Consider the following 24,485-nt stretch of genomic DNA (forward strand, 5'->3'; position numbering starts at 1 on the left):
AACAATTTTATTTTAGACAGATAAAAATTGTCATTCTTTTTAAAAAGTTTTATTTATTTATGTGTTTATTTGAAAGGCAGAGTGAGAGAGGGAAGGAGACATCTTTTACCTGCTGATTTACACCCCAGTTGTCCACAACAGTCAGGACTGGGCCAGGCTGAAACCAGAAGCCTAGAACTCCACCCTGGCCTCCCAGTGAGTGGAAGGGACCCAAGTACTTGGGTCATCATCTGCTGCCCTCCTGGGTGCATTAGTAGCAAGCTGGATTGGGAGCTGAGTAACTGAGACTTGAATTGGCACTCCCACATGGGATGTGGTCATCCCAAGGGGTGACTGCACTCACTGTGACAAACGTCAGCCCTCAAACTGTCATTCTTAACTGCCTCTGAGTATGACTGTTTTCTTGAGCACCACGCTTACCTTAATTTTAAGCGCAATAGCACCACCCTATACAGGTAATTTGCTGGGAGGTGTTTTCGCTGCCCCACAGGTTGTATGACAGGATGAATAGCCCCAACAACATATCCCTTAAGATAATAGTCATCCACTTTTGCTACTATATCCAGAATTGAATTTATCTTGATGACTTCTGGGTTTGATGAAGCTGAAATATCAAAAGCAAAGAGAAATTGGAACACTGTTAGGATTGAATTATACATTACTTCTATGTATGACAGTAGTAATGAGTAGGAAAAACAACCATATGACTTAACCGCAAATAAGTTATATCAGCATGTATTCCATATCTTCTAAACTCATTTCTGAAAAAAGAAAAATTGACCTTAAGAACTGGTAGATAAATGATATTGCCAATATGTTTTAAAGCAGAAATACAGTATCTTATATGTTTTTCAATTAAGACAGCTTTATTTTTAGGTACTTTTTTTTTTTATTTAGTGAATATAAATTTCCAAAGTACAGCTTATGGATTACAAAGGCCCCCCCCCCCCCCCCGCAACCCTCCCCTTTCCCACTCGCTCTCCCCTTCCATTCCCATCAAGATTCATTTTCAATTCTCTTTATATATAGAAAATCAGTTTAGTATATATATAGATTTCAACAGTTTGCCCTCCCATAGCAACACAAAGTGAAAAAAATACTGTTGGAGTACTAGTTATAGCATTAAATAACAGTGTACATCACATTAATGACCGAGATTCTGCAAAATAATTTAAAAAAAAAAGATTGATTATTTTTCTATGTAATTTCCAATTTAAAAAACCAAGGTTTTTTTTTTTTTTCATTTTCAATTATCTTTATATACAGAAGATCGCTTCAGTATATACTAAGTAAAGATTTTATCAGTTTGCACCCACACATAACCATAAAGTGTAAGAATATTGTTTCAGTACTAGCTATATCATTACTTCACCTTCAACAACCTATTAAGGACAGATCCCACATGGGACGTAAGTACACAGTGACTCCTGATGTTGTTTTAACAATTTAACACTCTTGTTTATGGCGTCAGTAATCTCCCTAGGCTCTAGCCATGAGTTGCCGAGGCTATGGAAGCCTTTAGGGTTCGCCGTAAGACAGCTTTATTTTTAAATTAAAATGTATTTATTTATTTGAAATAGAGAGTCCCTATCTGTTGGTTCACTCCTCAAATGCCCACAACAGTCAGAGATGGACTGGACAGAAGCTGGGAGCTAGGAACTTAATCCAGGTCTCCCTCACGAGTGGCAGGAACCCAGTTACCTGAGCATCACTGTTGCTTCCCAGAATCTGCACAAGCAGGAGGCTGGAGTCAGAAACAGGAGCTGGGAATCAAACCCAGGTGCTTCCATATGGGATGTTCGCATTTTAATCAGTGTCTTAATCACTAGGCTACCCCAAGGAAGCTTTGTTTTAGAACTTCATTTGAATGACTATATTTCCAACAGTAGATTTTAAAGAGATAAAGAGAAACAATAATTGAAGATTCAATTGTTTTTATGATTCTAAACAAGATGAAATGTACACTTTTTAAAGAAATAAAATTCATGCAAATCTGAAAATTAAAAATGGAAAAAATGGTATGTGTGGTGCAGCAATTGTTAAGTGCTTTCTCATTTCTAATTAATATTCAAAAGCATTGTTTTAGGCCGGCGCCGTGGCTCAACAGGCTAATCCTCTGCTTTGCGGCGCCGGCACACTGGGTTCTAGTCCCAGTTGGGGTGCCTGATTCTGTCCCGGTTGCCCCTCTTCCAGGAAGCCAGGTGCTTCCTCCTGGTCTCCCATGCGGGTGCAGGGCCCAAGCACTTGGGCCATCGTCCACTGCCCTCCCGTGCCACAGCAGAGAGCTGGACTGGAAGAGGAGCAACTGGGACAGAATCAGGCACCCCAACCGGGACTAGAACCCGGAATACCAGTGCTGCAGGTGGAGGATTAGCCTAGTGAGCCATGGCGCCGGCCTGAAAATAAAATTTCTTATGGTACTTTATAAATGTTCGAGTAAATGAATTGAAAAAGTAAAGGTATCCAGAAGTGCTTTTTCATAAGCAAAAATTATAAATGCAGAGGAAATTTAAATGCAAAATTGATATGCAATTGAACATCCCTTGAAGGAGGGTAAATCTGTAGAAACTACAGAATAGTACCATCTGCACAGACTTTAGCATATTAAAGGAAAAGAAGTGGCATTGTGCCACAGCGGGTTAGGATACTACCTGTGATACTGGCAGCCCATATGGGCGCTGGTTCCAGTCTTGGCCACTCCACTTCTGATCTAGCTCCCTAAAAATGCACCTGGGAAAGCAGTGAAAGAAAGCCCAAGTGCTTGGGCCCCTGCCACTCATGTGGGAAACCTGGATGGAATTCTAGGCTCCTGGCTTTGGCCTGGCCCAGTCCTGGCCAACTGTGGACTGAACTTGTAGTCTCTGTGTCTCTCCTTCTCTCACTCTGTAACTCCGTCTTTCAAATAAATAAAAACTTATAAAGTGAAGTATGTTATTTGGAAAAATGTTCCTAATTTTTTGTTCTTAATACAACAGTATTAAATTAAGTAAGAACTTCATTTTCATTTTGTGAAAAAAATCAAGAATTAAGATCTAAAAAACATGTCTGCAATTTGGTTATCTCCTGAGTAACAAAACATATGAAATTAATTCCAGGTATGGGCTAAATTGGCTGTTGCCCTCCATCAATGTGGTCAGTGGTGGCCAGCAAAGAGAGCTGCTGATTGCCTGAACTCAGGAAGGAGGTTAGGAAGCAGATGAGTTGAAGGGTCAGAGGAAATCCCCACTTCCCTTACATTAACATCCACACGATGGAACAAAATCCACCATCAGTGGGTATTCATGCCAACTTCTCAAACTAAATTAGAACACGCAACAGAAAAGTTATACAAACCAGGATGAATCCATTTCCTCCAATTTTCCTCCTTTTTTTGGATTTAAACTAATATTCCACTTACAATATATTTTCTTCATCGCTGTGAACAGGAATGAAAACAAAGGGAATGATCCTGGACTTTGAAGAAACAGCTGGACTTCCTTGTAAACAGCCTGGCCCTGCCTGGTTGTGTGTGGCAACTGTATGATTCATTTGGTTTTGCTCTTTGTAGTGTTTTGACTACCAACCCTGTTTTCTGAACAAAGGAACTGAAAAACTGTAAAATAAAATGGAAGATACTCCAGACAATGGAATTAAAGATAAACTAAATTTATTTTTTAAATTATAGACCAATCCTACAAAATTTTAAAGAAACTTACACCTTTTAATGGATTAATTGCAGGCAGCAGAAAAAGTGGAAATACTTTAGCATGATACAAAAGAATTTTGCTAGTTCAGTCTCTGCTTATTGATTCAGAGCTCACTCTTGTCATTCACTCTTGTACATCCTGCTTTGGCACCCCAGAACCACATGGAGTTCCTGACCCCGGCTCTCTGTTGTGTGCCACCAGGATTTCTTTTCCTTTTCTGCTCCTCCAGCCTGGTTAACCATTTCTTCTGTACTCCAAGTATGTCTACTAATGCAGTTACCAGACAGTATTAGAGTTACTTCTTTAAATGTGTGTATTGGCTATTTGACTGAGAAGTCCTTAAGGGAAAGGAATCTGCCTTTTTCATATCTGTTTATACCCAGCATGTTCCTTAAGTCATTAGGTTAAATTGGAAATATTGTTTATAAGGGGAATTAAGAGAAAATTATAGCATTCAAGAGGGAAAGCAACCAATATTAACTAGTGAAAATAAAAAAAGTTAGGTTAGTAAATTCAGAAACGATTGTGCAGGCTATCCAAGTCTCACTGGAGAGAGACAAAACAGGGAAAAAACACAGGTGGTGCTGAGGGATTGTTTTTACTCTTTTGATCATAAAAGTGAGGATGGTCAAGAACATAGTAAGAATCCAGAGTTAAAGGTCATATTCACTCCAGAAGGATCTAGCATAAGGCCCACATCATGTTCCTTATGTTAATATTGCAATGAGAAAAATCACATTGCAAATAAAGTAAAAAGTAATGAGGAGTGGAACTATATAGGATTTAATTAGTGCCATCTTGGACTGAAATCTGGAGAGAATTTTGGGAGAGGATTGTACCACAGACAAAGAATGATTTAATGAAGAGGAAGAATGTGGCTTTTATTCAAAAGGGTTCCCTGGAGCTTATGGGCTTGGGAGAAGTTCTGGATACTGCTTTGTTTTCCATTCTATCTTGGTTGGAGATACTTTTAGATTGTTTGTTGCTTCATTTGAGTCTTCTTTGGTATCACCACTTAGAGGCAAATGTCAGAAATCAAGAACTCAATATTGAGGGAAATCCATTTTCCTGGAGCCTTGGGTAAGGCTCCTCTTCCAGTCCAGCTCTCTGCTGTGGCCCGGGAGTGCAGTGGAGGATGGCCCAAGTGCTTGGGCCCTGCACCCGCATGGAAGACCAGGAGGAAGCACCTGGATCCTGGCTTCAGATTGGCGCAGTGCACTGGCTGTAGCGGCCATTTGGGGGGTGAACCAACGGAAGGAAGACCTTTCTCTGCTCTGTCTCTCTCTCTTAACTCTGCCTGTCAAAAAAAAAAAAAAAAAAAAAAAAAAAAAAAAGACACTGGGTACCATACCAGAGTCCTTGAGTTTGATATCTGGCCCCATGCCAGATTCCAGCTTCTTGCTAATGTGAACCCTGGGAGGCAGCAGGTGATGGTGCAAATAGATGACTCCCTGCCATCCACATGGGAGACCAGGACTGAGTTCCTTGCTCTTGTCTTTGGCCTGGCCCAGCCTTGGCCATTGTTAAGTGTTTGGTGAGTGAACTAGCAGATGGGTATTCTGTTTCTCTCTCATTCTGCTTCTCAAATAAAAAAAACATAAATAAGTTTAAAAAGGTACTTTATACATTCAAAGAGGCTTTTTTAAAAGATTTATTTGAAAGTCAGAGTTGAGAGAAAGAGAGAGAGATAAAGGAGACCCGTGCACGCGCGCGCGCACACACACACACACACAGATCTTCCTTCCTCTGATTCACTCCCCAAATGGCCACAATGGCCAGGACTAGGTCAGGTTGAAGCCAAGAGCCAGGAACTTCCTCAGGGTCTCCCATGTGGGGGCAGGGACCCAAGCACTTGGGCCACCCTCCTCTGCTTTCCCAGCTGCATTATCAGGGAGCTGGATTGGAAGTGGAGCAGCTGGGACTCAAAACGGTGCCCATCTGGGATGCCAGTGCTACAGGTAGATGCTTACCCTGCTACACCACAACGCTGGCCCTGAAGATATTTTTTAAAGTACAATGGCATATTGCAATTTTTATTAATTTAAAAAGGCATGTGCCTTCTCAAAAATGGTGCAAGAAAAATAAAGAACTTTCCTATGTTCCCAGTTTCATTTGATTATCTAGCAAGGTAGGTTGCAAAACAAAAATTTTAAAATTAGTGAAGGTGTAGGAAATTTTAAAGCATTATTTAAAAATGTTTACTTGTCAAAAATGAAACACAAAAGTATGCATTTTGTGGGTGATAACATAAAGAATATGAATATAGGTGGGCATTTAATTTTTTGAAAGCATGCCTTTGTAAATTACAAAATTCAATCCAACAATAAGGATGTGCCTTGGATTGGAAATCCTCCTGGCATTTTAATAACTGTAGGCCAGGTGGTGATTGTGAGGTGGTTTCATTATGTGTGTGAAATTTGTTGTTTTTCCATGTTGTACGGCTGGTCAGCTTGGGTGTTGAAGTTTCAGTCAACAAACTGTTAAAGGAGCTCTTGAGTAGAGACTATGAGTCCTGGCTGTTGCCTGAGAATTTTCCATTAGTAATGTCTGGCAAGGAGAAGAAAGTCCTACTCTCAAACTTGGCAGGATGGGCGTCAGTTACTTGGAAGAAAATCTCAGCACTCTTTTAAGAAATGCAGCATCACCCGCACTCCTGAGAACTCCAGGGGAACAGAATGTGAGAAACGGGAAACGAGGGCTCTGAGAAAGAAAGCTGTTCTGAAGAGTCAGGTTCCAAGCACTAAGAAGTTTTAGGAGCATCTTTATTTCACTTGGTTTTCTTTTTTTTCCTTCTTTTTTTTTTTTGATAGGCAGAGTGGACAGCGAGAGAGCGAGAGAGAAAGGTCTTCCTTTTGCCGTTGGTTCACTCCCCAAGTGGCTCCGGCGCACTAGGAGCCAGGTGCCTCTCCTGGTCTCCCATGCGGGTGCAGGGCCTAAGCACTTGGGCCATCCTCCACTGTACCCCGGGCCACAGCAGAGAGCTGGACTGGAAGAGGAGCAACCGGGACAGAATCTGGCACCCCGACTGGGACTAGAACCCGGGGTCCCAGCGCCACAGGCAGAGGATTAGCCTAGTGAGCTGTGGCGCCGGCCTCACTTGATTTTCTTTTAAAAATGTATGTGTTAAAGAGATACAAAGAAAAATTATGTCCAAAAATGTCTGAAAAGGCTTTTTGCTGTAGGTGAAAAATCATATTACTAAGTGATAAGAAAGTCGAGTTAATTTTGTATATTTTTTTCTTTCTTTTAGCACCTAAAGTATTGGGTGTGCTTTACAATCAACAGCATCTTATAATAAATGAAAAATGGTAAATTATACAGCAAAGAAGTGGTTGCATACAGGTTGTCCAAGAGGACAAGGGTTTGGCAAGGACTTGTCTAGTGAGACAAAAGTCCTAAAGGTCTGGGGCTGGTGCTGTGGCACAGCACATTAAGCTGCTGCTTGCAGAGCTGGCCTCCCATGTGGGTGCCATTTTGAGTCCTGGCTTCTCCACTTCTGAAGCTCCCTTCTCATGTGACTGGGAAAGCAGTAGAAGATGGCCCAAGTACTTGGGCCCTAGTACCTGTGTGGGAGACTCAGATGAAGCTGCTAGTTCCTGGTCCTGGCTTTGGCCTGGCCCAGCCCTGGCTGTTCTAGCCATTGTGGGGGTGGAGGGTGAGCCAGCAGATGAAAGATCTCTCTCTCTCTCAAATAAAAAATAATTTTTAAAAAAATCCCAAAAATTTAACAACAAGAAGATAATCCTAACAGTTCTACAAAGCACAGAGTAAGCAAAAATCAGATATAATATATGTTCATTTAGGAGGAGGGGGAACCCATGGGGACTTCTGACCAGAGACTAACGATAAGCTAACAGTGTGATCGTGCGTCATCTGGAAATTACTGCTCCCACATGAAAGAGGCTCACCGAATTCCGGGCCAAGAGACCTTCACTGGTATATTCTCAGCTGAATGCTTTTTCTTTAGTATTCATCACTATCTACTACTAATTAAAGTGTATTCACCGAACCACCTTATTTAATATCTACCTCCCTCACCAGGATGGAAGCAAGGATATTCACTGCCATATCACTATCCCTAGAACACTGTCTAGTACATGCAGATTCAAGTAGTATCTGCTGAATGAATCAGTGAATTGTGTGGGCCAAATTAGAGACAGACAATGACAAGTTGGAGTACACGGAAAAGAAAGTGGTCAGGAGAGTGAGAAGTCTAGAGGTAACTGTCATTCAGATATGTGAGGACAGGACACCATCTGCATATATTTGAAGGTCCCACAGGACAGGCTGATAGGTGGGATCCTGATTAAGCAATGGAAGAGTCAGTGACACAGAGAAATAGTCACCCAAACTGCAGGTGGCAGGGAACAATAGGATTCTGACATGCTCGTTTGAAAAAATAAATCTGTATGGTAAAGAAAAGTGGCAAAGAAATAGAGGTGAAAGAGATTTTTGTTCCACTTAATTGGAAAGCAGACTGCCAGAAACCTCGAAAAAAGTCTAGTGCTCAAATAATCCCTGACTTTATAAAACAGGAGTTCTCAAAAAGCCCAGCCACTCTTTCCGTAAGGCAGGCTTAGAGCCAGCCATGCTCAGTGACCCTTTTAACCAAGGGCCTGTTGTTGGACTGGGGTGGGGACTCCCAAATTTTAATCAGTTGAGCACACTCTGACTGGTTTTGGTGCTATCTGATATCCCTAAATTTTTATTTTTATTTTGTGTAAAAGGAATTTATTTGAAAATAAAGTTATACCACCCACAAAGAGTTATGGAGTAGGATAAAACCAGAATCATTTAATATCAATAGAAAGCTGTCATACAAATACATACAATGAAAACTTCTTGATTTCTAGCTAGATTCTATTATCTTAGAGACTGAGCCACAGGTCTACCCTCTTCGTAGAAAAGGAAAATTAGCCATTGGAGAGTTGTTAAAGATATATAAACTCCAAATTGACTGGAAGGCTTGAAAGGAATTGAAAAGTCACATCTTTCTATGAGATCCAGTATTATTTAATTCCATGTCTGTGTATATAACCTAAGAGCATCTTGTGTTCAATGCCAAGTTATTGGATTAGATATAGCAAGGACACAATGATAATAACAAAAAGGACAGGTGACACCAGACAGGATTGAAAAATTAGATAAAAGAACTATAAAAAGATTAAGCTGGGATCACTTAACAGGGCTTACACATACCACTAGCACAAATTAATAATGATAATGAAATCATCCCCCCTCTGCTGTTTCTATGTAACATGTTAAAACTAATCACCAAGGAGATCGCTGTAATAGAAAAAAATTGTGGCTGAAAAAGGTCCTTGTCAGGTAGAAAATATATATCTGATAAACAATGGAATAAACCCAGCTCTTCTGGTCTAATTAAAGTAAGCTTATTGTCTTGGATCTCAGTGCAACAGAATGTTTATAAAAGAAGCATACATACATAAACACACACACACACACACACGGGATTTTCAGGAAGAACTACAAACTGAGGAATCCAGAAAAGATATAAATGGAGGAAAAACGTTGTACATCAACACATATGTTAACCTAAATTCATGCAAACATCATATTTATCCTGGGACTACTGCTTTATGTTAATTACTCAACTGTTTTAAGTGTGCATGTTCTCCTATCTGGAGATCTGTGTCTTTTGATAAATACTTAGCATCCAGCATACAGATAACAATTATAATGGTAAATATCTTAAAATACTTAAAGGACCACCTGAAGGACAAGTTGGATGTGACATTAGCATATTCAATGAACAGAGCTCCAGGCTGTTCATGCAGCAGTGATTTAGGGCACAGACTCTAGGATCAGACTTCCCGGATTCAAATCCCAGCTCTGTCACTTAGAAGCCTGGTAAGTCACTTCCCTTCCATGTGTCTCAGTTTCCTCTTCTGCAAAATAAGAATAATCAGAGAATCTATCTTCTGTGGTTGTTAGGAGGAGTAAGTAAAATAATATTTGCCCTGGCCAGCGCCGCGGCTCCCTTGGCTAATCCTCCGCCTGTGGTGCCGGCACCCCGGGTTCTAGTCCTGGTTGGGGTGCCGGTTCTGTCCTGGTTGCTCCTCTTCCAGTCCAGCTCTCTGCTGTGGCACGGGAGGGCAGTGGACAATGGCCCAGGTCCTTGGGCCCTGCACCCGCATGGGAGACCAGGAGGAAGCACCTGGCTCCTGGCTTTGGATCTGCACAGTGCACTGGCCGCAGTGCACCGGCCGTGGCGGCCATTTTGGGCGTGAACCAACGGAAAAAGAAAGACCTTTCTCTCTGTCTCTCTCTCTCACTGTCTAACTCTGCCTGTCAAAAAAATTAATATTTGTCCCTAGAAACTATCTGGCATATAGAAAGTGCCATATGGGGCCAGTGCTGTGGTGTAGTAGTGTTGGCATCCCATATGAGCGATTGTTCATGTCCTGGCTGTGCCTCTTCTGATCCAGCTCTCTGCTTATGGCCTGGGATAGCAGCGGAAGATGGCCCAAGCATGCGCACCCACATGGAAGACCTGAAGAAGCCCCTGGCTCTTGGTTTTGGATCAGCCCAGCTCTGGCCACTGAGGCCATTTGGGGAGTGAACCAGCGGATGGAAGACTCTCTCTCTCTCTCTCTCTCTAATTCTACCCCTTAGATAAATAAAAAATATTCAAAAAAGAGAAAGTTCCATACAACTATTGGTTGTTTTGTTAACAAAAAGTCCTCCTTCCTTGCAGGAAGAGAGGCAGTGCACTGTTCTCTTTGAGTGTTAGAAAGTGAATCACCTACATTTAAACCCTGATTATGTCATTTACACCTGATCTATAACAAGTGAATTTACCTCTCTGTCACAGGGAAAAATAATAATATTAACTTCACAGAGATGCTGTGACAATAACTGTAAAACTGAGTCTTCTATAAAGTAACCACTCAAGCAACAGCAATATGGTTCTGCTTTGAGAAGATGGTTTCCAATGAAATTGTCCTTAGAGATAAAAATCTCCAGGAAAAATGAGGTGGGCATTTGGTGCAGTGGTTAACACGCTGCTTGGGAATCCTACATCCCATATTGGAGCACCTGGGTTAGAATCTTGGCTCAGCTCCCACTTTCAACTTCCTGCCCATGTGTACCCTACGGGTAGCCAGTGATGGCCCAAATAGTTGGGTCCCTACCACCCACATGGGAGACATGGATTGAATTTCTTGCTCCTGAGTTCACCCTGGCCAAGTCCCACCTTTTGTGGGCATTTGGAGAGTGAATTAACAGATGGGAGATCTATCTCTGTCTCTGTCTCTTTGAATTAAAAAAAAAAAAAAAAGAAAAGAAAGAAAAAGAAAACTCCAGGAAAAAGATCGTTATAGGGATTTGCAATTTTCCTGACAACATGGCCTGACTCCCAACTTGCAGAACTCAAGACTAGGGGTCTGTAAGTCACAGCCTCGATCTGATCTCCATAACTCCTATTTAGAACAGATCTCCCCCTAACTCAAATGCCTGTAGGTAGTAGGCTGATGAAACACAGAATGAAGATGTGTGGCGGAGGCTGCGGGAGCCTGGCAATACTGGAAGTCTCATCCAGAGTGTAGCAGCCTGGCTTAGTTCTGCATAGTGTCAGTGAAGCCTCTAATTTTAAAGAAAACCCCTCAAATCCAGATTCTTACATAACATCTTCCATCTTTTCAAAAAGTGACAGTTAATTTAAATATTTTAACTCTTACACCCCAAGTGAGATTTGTCTGAAGGCTGAGTATGGCCCATGCCTCATTGGTTTATGACTTCTGCTTTGAGTCACCCCACGAGTCTACAGACCAGAGCTTGCTCAGGTCTAGGCCAGGCCACATAGGCCTTTGTAGATAGGGTTCTGCCTGCTAGGACACAGCAAAAAGTGACCCAGTTTTTCCTCATTAGTAGGGATAGGAGGATGATGGTGACGGAAGGCTGAGATCCCCTCTGTTAACAAGTTGTCCTCTTTACTGGGACACTGCTAGAAACAAAAGACACTGGAACTTGCTATAAATTTCCATTCAGGAAAAGTAAACCTAGGAGCAAGAAGAGGAACATCAAATGTGGGAATTTTGTTGAGAACTTCCTTTCATGTAATTCCTCTGAATTTTAATGATGTCTTAAGCTACTGAAACGGGACTGGAAGGCTGTTAGGAGTTTGTTCGGCATTCAAATCTGCTTCAGCTTGGAGCTGTGAGGAAGGGGAGAGCTGAACACGCAGGGTGAGGAATTGTCATCAGTGCTCACCAGAATGAACAGATCTGTTTCCACGATAGTCTCTGGGTTGGAGGCCAAGCCTTTGATTTGATGTCCTGCCACTGGGACAGCAACATCAGAGGCTGTATTACTTTTTCAGCACAGGAAATTAAGGGGAGGTGGTGGTTGTTTTGGCTAGAATTGGAACAGCACAGGCGGTTGGCAGCAGCTGCAAACCTTCTCGCTCTTCTCAGCTCCCCAGCCACCAGCAGTTCTCTCTCAGTTCTTTGGGAGAAGGAACAAATGGTGTTGTTTACAACTTTAATGGGTGTGGCTGGTTACTGTTAAATTGGGGCACCGTGATTTGTAAAAACTTAATTATATCTTACAAGGGTATTGTGAAGATCTGAAACTAAGCATTTTGCTATTGCTTTGAAAATTATACAAAGTGAATTTTTATTACAAACATTAAAACATGCTGAAAGTTAAGCAACATTTTTCTTTTATTATTATACTTTCTAAATAAAATATCCATAAGCTTTAAAAAAAGTTTCCTTTGCTTAAAAGCTTCCTAGGAAAATATCAACTTTTAAAAATGGAAAAATCACATCCCAGATTTACCATATGACCCAGCTATTCCACTTATGAATATATGTCTGAAGGAGATGAAGTCAGCATTTGAGAGATACTCACACTTCCATGTTCACTGCAGTAGAATTCACAATAGTCAATGGATAATGGATTATTCAAGTTTTGGGAGTTTTAAATATATTTTATTTTTTTTTCTGTTGTTTGTTGCATTTCTGTATATCCTGCCCCAAGAAATGCTGAATCAACCTAGGATATGGAATCAACCTAGGTGACCACTGATGGATGAATGATAAATCAAATATGACATTTATACAGAATATTATTCAGAATATTCAGAACAGAATATTATTCAGCTATAAAAAATGAAATCCTGACCTGTGCAGGAAAATGGAAGGAAGTGGAGATCATTATGTTAAATAAAATAAGCCAGACACAGAAAAGAAAATATGGTATGTTCTCCCTCACATATGGAAATTTAAAAAGTCAATCTGAGCTTAGAATAGTGATTACTACAGGCTGGAAAGAATGGGGGAAGGGAGTGGAGGGAGACTGGTAAAGGGTATCAGAAGTAGATGATTGGATAAAGAGCACCAGAAGTAACAGATGCCATAGCCTAGTGGGGTGACTGTAGCTCACAATCATGTATGACATATTGCATCACAACCTGAGGAGGAGGAGCTGTAGGCTTCAAATTAAAGAAACCATAATGACCTGGAAATGCCAATTGCCTGATTTGATTAGTTTATGTTGTACACATATGTTGAAATAGTACATGGTACCCCATGTGAGTCTACAAGTATACATATTAGTCAAATGCTTAAGAGTTAACAGAAAATAGAATTAAAAGTTCATTCTGGAACAAAAATATTTCACCCATGCATAGTTTTCCTGTATTATGCATGTACATGAACTTCTTGAACACCCTTTGTGACACCCTTTGTGTAGTTCATTTTTATAGGCAGATACACGAAAGATCAAACCATGGCCATTTCAAACTCCTGCATCTCCATCATTTGCCACATTCCACCTATTCTGCTTTATTCATGGTTTCCAGACTGACCACAGGATTTTCTCTCACTTCTGAGTCCTTATGAATCTTGTCTTTCAGTCTTGTTTGCCTATTCATCACTCACTTTTTTTTTTTTTTTACAGGCAGAGTAGACAGTGAGAGAGAGAGACAGAGAGAAAGGTCTTCCTATTCCATTGGTTCACACCCACCCCCTCAATGCACTGCGCTGATCCGAAGCCAGGAGCCAGGTGCTTCTCCTGGTCTCCCATGGGGTGCAGGGCCCAAGCACTTGGGCCATCCTCCACTGCACTCCCGGGCCACAGCAGAGGGCTGGCCTGGAAGAGGGGCAACTGGGACTAGAACCTGGTGTGCCGGCGCCGCAGGCGGAGGATTAGCCTTTTGAGCCGCGGTGCCGGCCATCACTCACTTCTTACTCAGTCTTTCCTTTCAGCATTTCTTGGGGCAGGGTATACAGAAATGCAACATACAAAAGAAAAAAAATACAAAATATATTTAAAACTCCCAACACTTGGGTAACCATTATCCATTCAAAAACTAGAAAATGGCCAGCCCTGCCAAAGCCTCCCATTTCATCTGTTCCAACCACAATCTACTCACTTCCCCTTTGTACTTATTTGACTTTAATGGAGATCACTTCCTCACTCTTCTTGGTTTACTATTCAAGAATTCAGCCTCAAACACTATACATAGTTCAGTTTGCCAGTTTTTTTGATCTTTATATAAAGACAATTAAACAGTATGTATTTTTATGCCTGTCTTCATCCAACACTGTGCTTATGAGATCCATCTTTCATAGCTTATGTAGTTGTAGTTCTTCCATTTTCACTGCGGTATAATAAGGGTTGGAACTTATGGCCTATTTTTATATGTATTGTCTATGGTTGCTTTAGCATTACAGGGGCAGAGCTGTGTTGTGCTTAAGACCACAAGGCTTGCAGAGCCTAAAGTACTTACTATTTGGCCCTTCACAAAGAAAGTTTGCTGACTTCTGCAATATAGAGTTTCATTGTTTGGGTATACCACAATCTATTTTTCTGTTCTCTCATTCTTAGAGTTCTGGGTTGTTAACACTTTTGGTCTAAAATGTCTGTGAACATTGTTGATTTACATGTGTACACACTTGCTGGTTATATCTTCAGCTAAGCAGATAATACCAAACTATCCCCCCTCCAAATGGTTATTACAATTTTGCAGTGTTTGGTATTGTAGTGTTTTTAAACTTTTGCCACTTTAGATGATTTAGACTAGTGTCTTACTAAGGTTTTAACATGCACTTTCCTGATTACTAATAAGGTTGAACACAGTTTCATATGTCTGTTGGTCACTTGGATTTCCCATTTTGTGAACTCCTTGTCCAAGTTACTTGTTTATTTTTTATTAAGTTGTCTTTTTCTTATTGATCTGTGGTTGTATTTTATATATTCAGAATACAATCTTTTTTTTTTTTTTTAAATCACACTCACTCTTAACATCCCAAATGAGGGAGCATATCTTCTAAGGAGACTTTCTGTATCTACCAATCCAGGTGGAGGTGCTTTTCTTTCTGCATCTATGACCCTTGTTACTCTATCACAGCCTGTATCATAGTGGAGCGAGTACGCATTAGTACTGCACTTTTTTTTGTACTGCATGTTTGCTTATCAGTTTCCCTTAGTAGGATGTTCACTGGGCTGCTTGTATTTCAGTGCTAATCAGTATCTTCCACAGAGATCTTAGAGAGCAGGCACTAGGCTTTATCTTGTATCCTTGCTCTTAGCGTGGAGCTTAGTAACTATTCATTAAAAAAATGAATGAATGTTCACCAGATGTAAAAAAATAGAGAAGAAAAAATAATATAATGTAGATAGCTGATAGAAATGCATTTGAGTTATCCCCCATCATCAAGAATTTTTTTAAGTGGGTCAGCTGTATGCTATTATTAGAGATTTCTTTCTCTACTTCCACACAGAATAGAATCTTTCCCACAGCAGTCTGGATTTGTGAGATTGTATTTTCTTAATCAAAATATCTCACTACTTCAACATAGTAGGACTCATATCTTTCTATGACAAATTGCATGGATGCTTGAGTAGATGTATTTATTTTTAATATTAGTTTATTTTTATGTAGTATGTTACATTTGAAAAATTCTTTGACTGCTTGGGGCAATGCCCAATAATTTTTTAGATTGAGATAGGCAAATAAAATTTATCAGAACCCTCATTTTTATCCTTCTTTTAAAAATCTTCATTTCTGATTTTTTGATATTTGGGTGTACTGTCTGCAGCGCTGCATCTTTATTCTTCCTGAAATTTCTTTTTTTAAAAAAAACAATTTATTTATTTATTTGAAAGGCAGAGTTACAGAGAGGCAGAGGCAGAGAGAGGGATCTTCCATTCGCTGGCTCACTCCCCAAATGTCAGCAACAGCCAGAGCTGGGTTGATCTGAAGCCAGGAGCCAGAAACTTCTTCCCAGTCTCTCACGTGGGTGCAGTGGCCCAAGGACTTGGACCATCTTCTGCTTTCCCAGCTGCATCAGCAGGGAGCTGGGTCAGAAATGGAGCATCCAGGATTTGAACCGTTGCCCATATGGGATGCTGGCACTGCAGGTGGCGGCTTTATAGTCCATGCCACAGCGCTGGCCCTGAAAGTTCTTTTAGCATTTAAAATTATTGACTACTTCTTGCTTTTTGAAACCCTACTTTTTCCTGTGTTTTTCTGATTGTTTTCAGTCTCTGTCATTTTTGAACTGTCTTTATTATGGTTATGCCCAACAATTCAGCCTAAGTTACTTGTATGCTGTCCATATTTCCTTTCTTAAAGAACTTATCTACTGAAATATTCTCTCCAAACCACCTTCTTCAGTCGTGCATCTGTAACTGGTTCTATCAGTGAGTTCCACTACCACCTTCAATACAACATGCCTGGGTCTGGCGCTGTGGCGCAGTGGGTTAAGCCTCCACCTGTGGTGCCAGCATCCCTTATGGATGCTGGTTCTAGTCCCAGCTTCTCCTCTTCCAATCTGGCTTTCAATTAAAGCCTGGGAAAGCAATAGTCTCCATCTCTCTTCCTCTCTCTAATTCTACCTTTCAAATAAATAATAAATAAATCCTTAAAAAATATAGAACCTAAGAATTTGAACATTGATTTGAGCAAGAAATGAGAGCGGCCATGGAGAGTTTTACAGTCCCCTTGGCCTTGAGCCTGTTCCCTTGGTCTGCTGTCTGGTCCCCTCACCCTAAAAAGGGCCCTAGGCACTTGGGTCCCTGTACCCATGTGAGAGACCTGGAAGAAGCTCCTGGCTCCTGGCTTTGGATCAGCGCAGCTCCGGCTGTTGCGGCCATTTGGGGAGTGAACCAGTGGATGGAAAACCTTGTGGCCGGTGCCATGGCTCAATAGGCTAATCCTTCGCCTGTGGCGCCGGCACACTGGATTCTAGTCCTGGTCGGGGCGCCGGATTCTGTCCCAGTTGCCCCTCTTCCAGGCCAGCTCTCTGCTGTGGCCTGGGAAGGCAGTGGAGGATGGCCCAAGTGCTTGGGCCCTGCACCCGCATGGGAGACCAGGAGAAGCACCTGGCTCCTGCCTTTGGATCAGCGCGGTGCGCCAGCTGCAGCGCGCTGGCCTTGGCAGCCATTGGAGGGTGAACCAACGGCAAAGGAAGACCTTTCTCTCTGTCTCTCTCTCTCACTGTCCACTCTGCCTGTCAAAAAAAAAAAAAAAAAAAGAAAACCTTGCTCTCTGTCTCTCCCTCTCACTGGCTGTAACTCTGCCTTTCAAATAAATAAATAAAATCTTAAAAAAAAAATACAACATGCATGCACTGGAACTGCACTTTGACCAGACCCCAGTTGCCATTGGGCTGCCCCTCCTTTTACAAGAGACATCATCATTTCCACAGTTCCTCAGGCTCAGAACTAGGAAGTCATCCTGGATTCCTCGTTCTTTCGGCCCTTCACATCCAGCTAGTCACAGGCTAAGTTCCTCCTAAACAGCATCTACCTCTTTCTTGCATTCCATTCTTATTTCCTCCCCTCGCCTGCAGGTTCTTCTCATCATTAGTTGTGACCACTACAAGCAGTCTTTAAACTTTTATCCTTGACTACATCTTTTGCCATTGCAATCCTACATCAATCTTCTTAAAACACGTCTCTGCACCTAGCATCTGCTTCTTCAAAAAGTCTTTATAGTTATTTAGTTTCCACAAATTGAGTCTTAACTTTTTAGCTAAGTCAGAACCTTTCATAATTCCATTTAGAGCCAACCTTATATTCTGCTATTCCCTTACAAAACCTTTATTTAACTGCTTTTCTCACTAGTCCTTGAACATGCCTCAACTTTCAATCTTTTTTTTTTTTTTAATCAAAGTCCTATTTTGTCTTCAAGGGTCAGCTGAAGTTTTAGCTCAACTTCCCACTGATCCTACTCAAAATTGATTTCTTTTATGATACTTCTTATATCACACCATTTTCTCTACATGTACCTTATATTGTAATTTTTATGCCTTCATTCATTCAACAAAATGCATTGACCATTGCTATTTATAGAACACAATGCTAGATACAGCATGCACAAAGATAATATCTTGTTTAGTTTGACCAAGTAGAATATAAGACATTTGAGAGCAGAAACTCTTATTTCTCTTTGTATTTTCAGTGCTAATCAGTACCTTCCACATAAAATGTGCATAACATGTATTTATTTCTATTAGTGGTAATGATAAAGACGATAGCTTCTTTTCCTAACAATAATGAAGAAAACTAGAGGTGAGCAAAATTTTACTCAATGCACTTCACAGAATTCTACTAGATATTTAAATAAGGAAGACACTACCGTTCATCCTTCTGTTAGTTTTAGTACTATAGAAGCTCATTTTACTCATAAAGCTATAAATGCTTTAAAGCCTTCAGGCCATTCTTCAGATTGTTTCTGGGATTGTACTAGGAAGTAAAGTAACCCCTTTGAGTCATTTATAGTTAATTTAATTTTATGTTGAGAGAGCAAGGGAGGAAGTGAACATTGCCCCATGTGCTGGCTCACTCCCCAGATATGTATAGCCAGGATTTGAAGAGACAGAAGCTGGGGGGAGCTAGGACCTCAATCCAAACACATGTCAGCCAGAAGCTAGAATTGGGAATAGAGCTGGGATTCAAAACCAGGCACATGGATATGGGATGCAGGTGTCCCAACCACTAGGCCAAACAGCTGCCCCTTGATTTAAATTTTCATTGGAAAATTTTAATAATAATATACTCACATACACACATAACACTCTCTCATAAACACATGTATATGAATATGCTGTAAGAATTCTCTAAGTTCCTAAAAAATTAAAAATAGAACTACCTTATGATTCATCAATCCCAGTACTGGATATATATATCCAAAGGAAATGAAATCTGTGGAGGAGACATCTGCACTTCCATGTTTTTGAAGCACAATTCCCAATAGCCAAGAAATGGAGCCTGCGCCGCGGCTCACTAGGCTAATCCTCCGCCTGCGGCACTGGTACTCCGGGTTCTAGTCCCGGTTGGGGCGCCGGTTCTGTCCCGGTTGCTCCTCTTCTCGTCCAGCTCTCTGCTGTGGCCCGGGAGTGCAGTGGAGGATGGCCCAAGTGTTTGGGCCCTGCACTCGCATGGGAGACCAGGAGGAAGCACCTGGCTCCTGGCTTCGGATTGGCGCAGCGCGCTGGCGGTAGCAGCCATTTGGGGGGTGAACCAACGGAAGGAAGACCTTCTCTCTGTCTCTCTCACTAACTCTGCCTGTCCCCCCCCCCCCCAAAAAAAAAAAAAGAAAGAAATGGAAATAACCTAAGTGTCTATTAAAGAAAATGTGTTAAAGAAAAACAACATATATTTATACACACACACACAAACACACTTACACACACTAGATTACTATTCTGCCTTAAAAAGGATGAAGTCCTGTCCTTTCAGACAACATGGATAGAACTGGAGGTCATTATGTTAAATGAAATAAGGAGGCACAGAAAGACAAATACTGCATGGTCTCACTCATACATGAAATCAAAAGAATTGAGAGTAGAATAGTCATTTCAAGAGTTTGGGAAGAGTAGAGGGGAAAGAGATACAGGTGCATCAATGGGTACAAAGTTATAGTTAGGAGAAAAAAGTTCTGTTGCACAGTAGAGTGACTGTAGATAACTATGTATGTTTCAAGAAAAGCTTGGGGTCGGCACCGAGGCTCACTTGGTTAATCCTCTACCTTGCGGCACTGGCATCCCATATGGGTGCCGGGTTCTAGTCCTGGTTGCTCCTTTTCCAGTTCAGCTCTCTGCCTGGCCCGGGAGGGCAGTAGAGGCTGGCCCAAGTGTTTGGGCCTCTGCACCCGCATGGGAGACCAGGAGGAAGCACCTGACTCCTGGCTTCGGATTGGCGCAGTGCCGGCCGTAGCAGCCATTTGGGGAGTGAAACAACGGAAGGAAGACCTTTCTCTCTGTCTCTCTCTCTCTCATTATCTATAACTCTACCTGCTAAATAAAAAAAAAAAAAAAAAAGAAAAGAAAAGAAAAGCTGGAAGAAAACATTTTGATTGCTTTTTAGCATAGAGAAATGAGAAATGTTTGAGGAGATATGGTTATCCTGATTTGAACATTATATAATATATACATGTATAACATTACCACAAGGCATTTCATAAATAAGTAAAATTTTTATGTGTCAGTTAAAAGAAAAAGCATCTGTGAAGTTATAGTTGCAAAAATGAATAATTTTATGGCTAGGATAAGAAAATCATATATGAATACTTAAAGTGGACATGTACATATTCAGTCAATAATTAGTCATATACCGGAAAGGAAATGTAGGCATTATTTTAATGACCCCAACAGATTGGTCAAAAAGCTTCCTGCAGAAGCTAGGTTGAAAGGTGAGAAGTGACTCAATTTGTCTCCTGCTATGGAGACAAAGGGTTTTTTCCAAAGAAGGGTAATGATAGTTAAGTTTTATCAGTTGTTTAGTAGGTGCCCGATACCTTTCCGAATAGATTATTTTGCATTATCTCTTCTGAGCCTTAAATCAACTCTGTAAGCACCATTAGAATCCCCATTTTACAGATGAGGACACTGAGATACGGAAAAGTTGATCAACTTGCCACAGTTAGTGACAGAGCACACATTCAGGACCCAGTTACTATGACAGACTCCAGAGCTTAACGCTTAATGATTCTCCCGTGGAGATGTAAAGATCAACAAGAAAACATAATATGGGGAAGGCTGGAAGGTATGGTTGGAGGGTGTGGAGTGAGAGAGGAGTGAAGGAGAGACTGGGAAGTGTAAGCCGTTTTGTTTTCTGAGTGAAGCTTTGAAGGTAAAGGTAGAGAGTAGAAGGTGACAAGTGAGTTTATTTGCAATAAAGGGGATAACTTTGCATTGAGATAAAAATAACATTTCATTCTCCTAAAATAAGTATGCTGCCATGGAGATTTCATGTAACATTATTTGAGATGTTCTTGTAAAATTCTGAGGTGGGGGTTGGTAGGGGATAGACAGAAAGGATTGAATAGAAATAATTATAAACACTCAGGGCATGGGGATATTTCAAAGGGTCTCCTCCTACTGCACTATTGGTACTTTACTCTCTGTCCCATGGCCTCTGTTTGGAAAAAATGAAGGAAAAGAATATAAGAGACAGGCTTTCATGAGCACACACAGCTGTCACCAGTCCATTTGTTTCCCCAAAGGTTGCTCATTCCATGGTGGCCTCTGAGAGACAGGAGGTGCCACTGTTCAACACTCCTTCCAACAATCCCAGGACAGAACTACCAATGCCAAACAGAAGCTGGCTTCATTCCACCCAGTTTTGCTTCCCTCTATACACTGGAGTGACAGGTGGAGGTCAAAGACAAGAGAAGCAGGGCAGGAAACGGTGGATCTGGAAGGAGCTGGGCTGACACTGAGTCTTGGCTTCTGAATCAAAGGCAAGGACACAAACAACCAAAATTGAAAACCAAAATCCGTGGAAGAATTGGAGAGAAATGAGGCCTGAGGAGATTAGGTGCCTGTACCAAATAGGAGCCAGGTACAATTTTGAAATATGTGCCTGCTTTCTGTGTTAATATTTGCACGTTCTGCCCATGCTTAACACTTTGTAGTGGAGTACTATATCACTTCTTCCAAACACCTGGAGTGGATGGTGAAGCTCATACCCCCTTCTTAGAAGAAAGGGCTTCTGATAATAAAGCCAAAATGACTTTTTGAATAAAGCTGTAGATGTTCCTGATTCAAGGGTGACTGCATTTGTGCAGATTTGCTTAAGATGTTAACATTGTTGGAAGGAAATGAATCAGAAAAACTTTTCAAGTTAGTTTAAGCTCTGTGATCCTGTGGCAGGCTATGCAGCAAAATTTAAAGAGCAGAACAAAATGGCTCTGGCCTAAATTTTTAAGAATACTTTTAGAGAAGGTTTCCAGTTAAGGAGGGTTTGTGTATCCTACGTATTTATAGATGCTAGTCTTGAAAAATTTAAATAGGAAAATTAATGAAGTGAACAAAGCATCATGTTATAAATATTTTCTCAAATGGTGACTTTTAAGTACAGAAAAAAAATTCATATGAAGAAAGTTTGCTTCTCTGAGTATCACCATTACCTTAACCTGCTTTTAAATTTAATAACTAAAAAGAAAATTAAGTATACTAATTTTTTCTTTTGGTAGCTCTGGCCTTAAATACAAATAGGAATGTGAATATATTAGAAGTATATGTACAGATTTCGTGTATGTCTCTGGAAGGGAGTTTGTTTGCTGGCCAGCTCAATTTTTGACAAAGAAAAATGGGTTGCTCTTGCTTTTTGTACAAAGATGCACTGTTTCCACAGCAAACCCCACCCCTCCAGGATAATTTCTGTTTAAGTTGAAAAAATTAAGATAATATATAGCATAATAATTAGTATAAACTTTCTATGAACTGATAAGAGTTGTGTGTCTTGTTAGAATTAAAAATACAACTTTGTAACAAGAAGTTAAAATACTAAAATCTGGAAATTTCAACAGCAAGCAAGTTGCTCTAAATTTCATTGTTAGTACCTTGTCATTAAAGATCCAGTTTTTTTAAAAGCTGCTTTGTCCATGCAGTTGTACTGTACTCTAAAGTTTCCCAAAGAAACGAGGCAAAGTATTTGTGAAGTCAAGCTGCCTCCGCTCCTTCCCCAGAGCTGCCATCTGGACTTGTTTATTTGTGTTTCCAACTTTATGGAACACAGAGTTTCTCTGTTAGGGACAGGGCATGGAGCAAAGGAAGTGTCTTACAGGAGGCTACCTTATTTCTCTTTTTACTTTTAAACTTTAAGTTTAATTTGGTCTACATGATCAAATGAATGGCTCACACAATCACAAAATTTAACACAGCTGCCTCAGCAGACAATCTTCCACAATGTGATGGAAGCAGTATTTCCTACATGCTACTTTCTCGTGCCTTTCAAATCTTTCTTGAAGCACAAACTGTCATTAAGGTTTATATAGCTATTTGGTCTGGAAATCAAATATTTCTCATGAATTCTTCTATAAATAAGTCTTTGATTTAAAAAACAAAGAGCTATTTCCAAGCGGCTTTCCTAATTTTGTACAGTACATATGAACCACGCAACAAAAAAGAACAAAATTCTTTCCAAATATAATTAAGAAACAAAGCATTGTTAGATTGATCATATCGTCTGACTAAGAAGAACGGTTTAAAATTTCACAAACCAACACTTAAAAAATTAGTAGTTTTTTATCTTTGGAACATTTAACAGATAAAATAGAAACAAAAAGTACCTTGCAATGTAAAATCCAGCAATACATATTCGTAAGCAAATTCTGTCTTTGTTTCCACTTGCGGTCTCTTCAGGGTAGAAAATATTTTTCCAGGGCTGCTATCATCAGGGTCTTCTAGCTTTCTAAGTCCGCACCCCATTGCAAAATCTGCAAAGAATTAAATTGCAGGAAAGGGGAGGGAAAGCAGCAAATTCTGTTGTTTAAGCTGCAAAAAGAAAGTTACAGACTTTACTGCTTTGATTTTGTTTTCAGCTAAATCATAGATACCCAAAAAGAAAACATTTGGGTACAAAGAAAGGAGCTGGAGACTTTTACTATCCATTTTTCTGTAAAGTCATTGAACCCATGATTTAGCTACAGCTCCGGGAGGCTGGGCTTGATTTTAGAGAAACACGCAAGCTGCTACAACTTAGCGGAGAATTTCCATGCCACGTCAATTTACAGCCAGCCCCCTACCAGAGTTCTGTCGCTCAGAGCACCAACAGTGCTTTGTCTGTCCCAGCTGGCTGGATGATAAAAGAGGTGTCCGAAAATGGAAATAAAAAAGCAAAAGTGCAACTTAGATGTAACTATTTGCGAGTAGAAGATATGTTCAGACACGGGGCAGACAAATCTTTCTCTGTTTTCTCTCTTCCCTCTGTCCTGTGCCCAACCTCCTTCTCCGTTACTACTGAGAAAGCAAAAGCAGGGAGTAGGGGGGGAGAGAAATGGATTGTCAACATGGTTGGCGACAAAAATCATTTCCAGAAAGTAACTTAGCTTTATGAGGAAGATGTTTGTGGTGCCTAAAAGGAGAAAAGTAAAGTTAAAAACGTGTCTTAGTCTTTAGCTAGCACTTTTGAGGATTTAGTTCCACATGAGATTTTTTTTTTTCATGGAAAAATCATACGCTGATTCAAACTGCCAAGTATAAAAAATTTACATAAAAATATTTGCATGAGGCTTTCATTTAACGGCAAAGGAGATAGAGTTGTGTGAATGATTAGTTTCCTCAACATCCTTAAATAGTTTAAAATACTCTGTTACTAGAAGGCCTATGATAGCAACTGACATAGAATTTGAAAGTATCCTTACTTAAAAACAAAACAAAAACAAAAACCAAGACACTGATAACTTGATTCATTCACTCATATAAGTTGTTATTTGCTTGAGGTCAAGAACAATTTATAATGGACCAATTGTATTGAGTGCTTATTGATTGCATTTTACCATTTGCAGGTCAGGGAGTGTGGTGCACTGATCAAAACTAG

At 40.5% G+C, this 24,485-nt stretch overlaps 1 protein-coding gene across 2 annotated transcripts in view; it reads right to left on the bottom strand.

The window, feature by feature from the left end:
• The window catches only part of RFTN2 (raftlin family member 2), a 65,913-nt gene extending 42,070 nt beyond the window's left edge, over positions 1-23,843 (bottom strand). For both annotated transcript variants that reach the window (XM_062201268.1, XM_062201259.1), the window contains exons 1-2: positions 23,236-23,843; positions 421-604 (exon numbers count right to left, since the gene is read on the bottom strand). In XM_062201268.1, coding sequence (XP_062057252.1) covers positions 421-604; positions 23,236-23,374 — 323 coding nt within the window. In that variant the 5' untranslated portion in view covers positions 23,375-23,843. The remainder of the gene's footprint in view (positions 1-420; positions 605-23,235) is intronic.
• Between the last annotated feature and the right edge of the window lie 642 nt (positions 23,844-24,485).

The sequence above is a fragment of the Lepus europaeus genome, chromosome 1 (genome assembly GCF_033115175.1).
Source record: "Lepus europaeus isolate LE1 chromosome 1, mLepTim1.pri, whole genome shotgun sequence".
In the NCBI taxonomy this organism is placed as follows: Eukaryota; Metazoa; Chordata; class Mammalia; order Lagomorpha; family Leporidae; genus Lepus; species Lepus europaeus.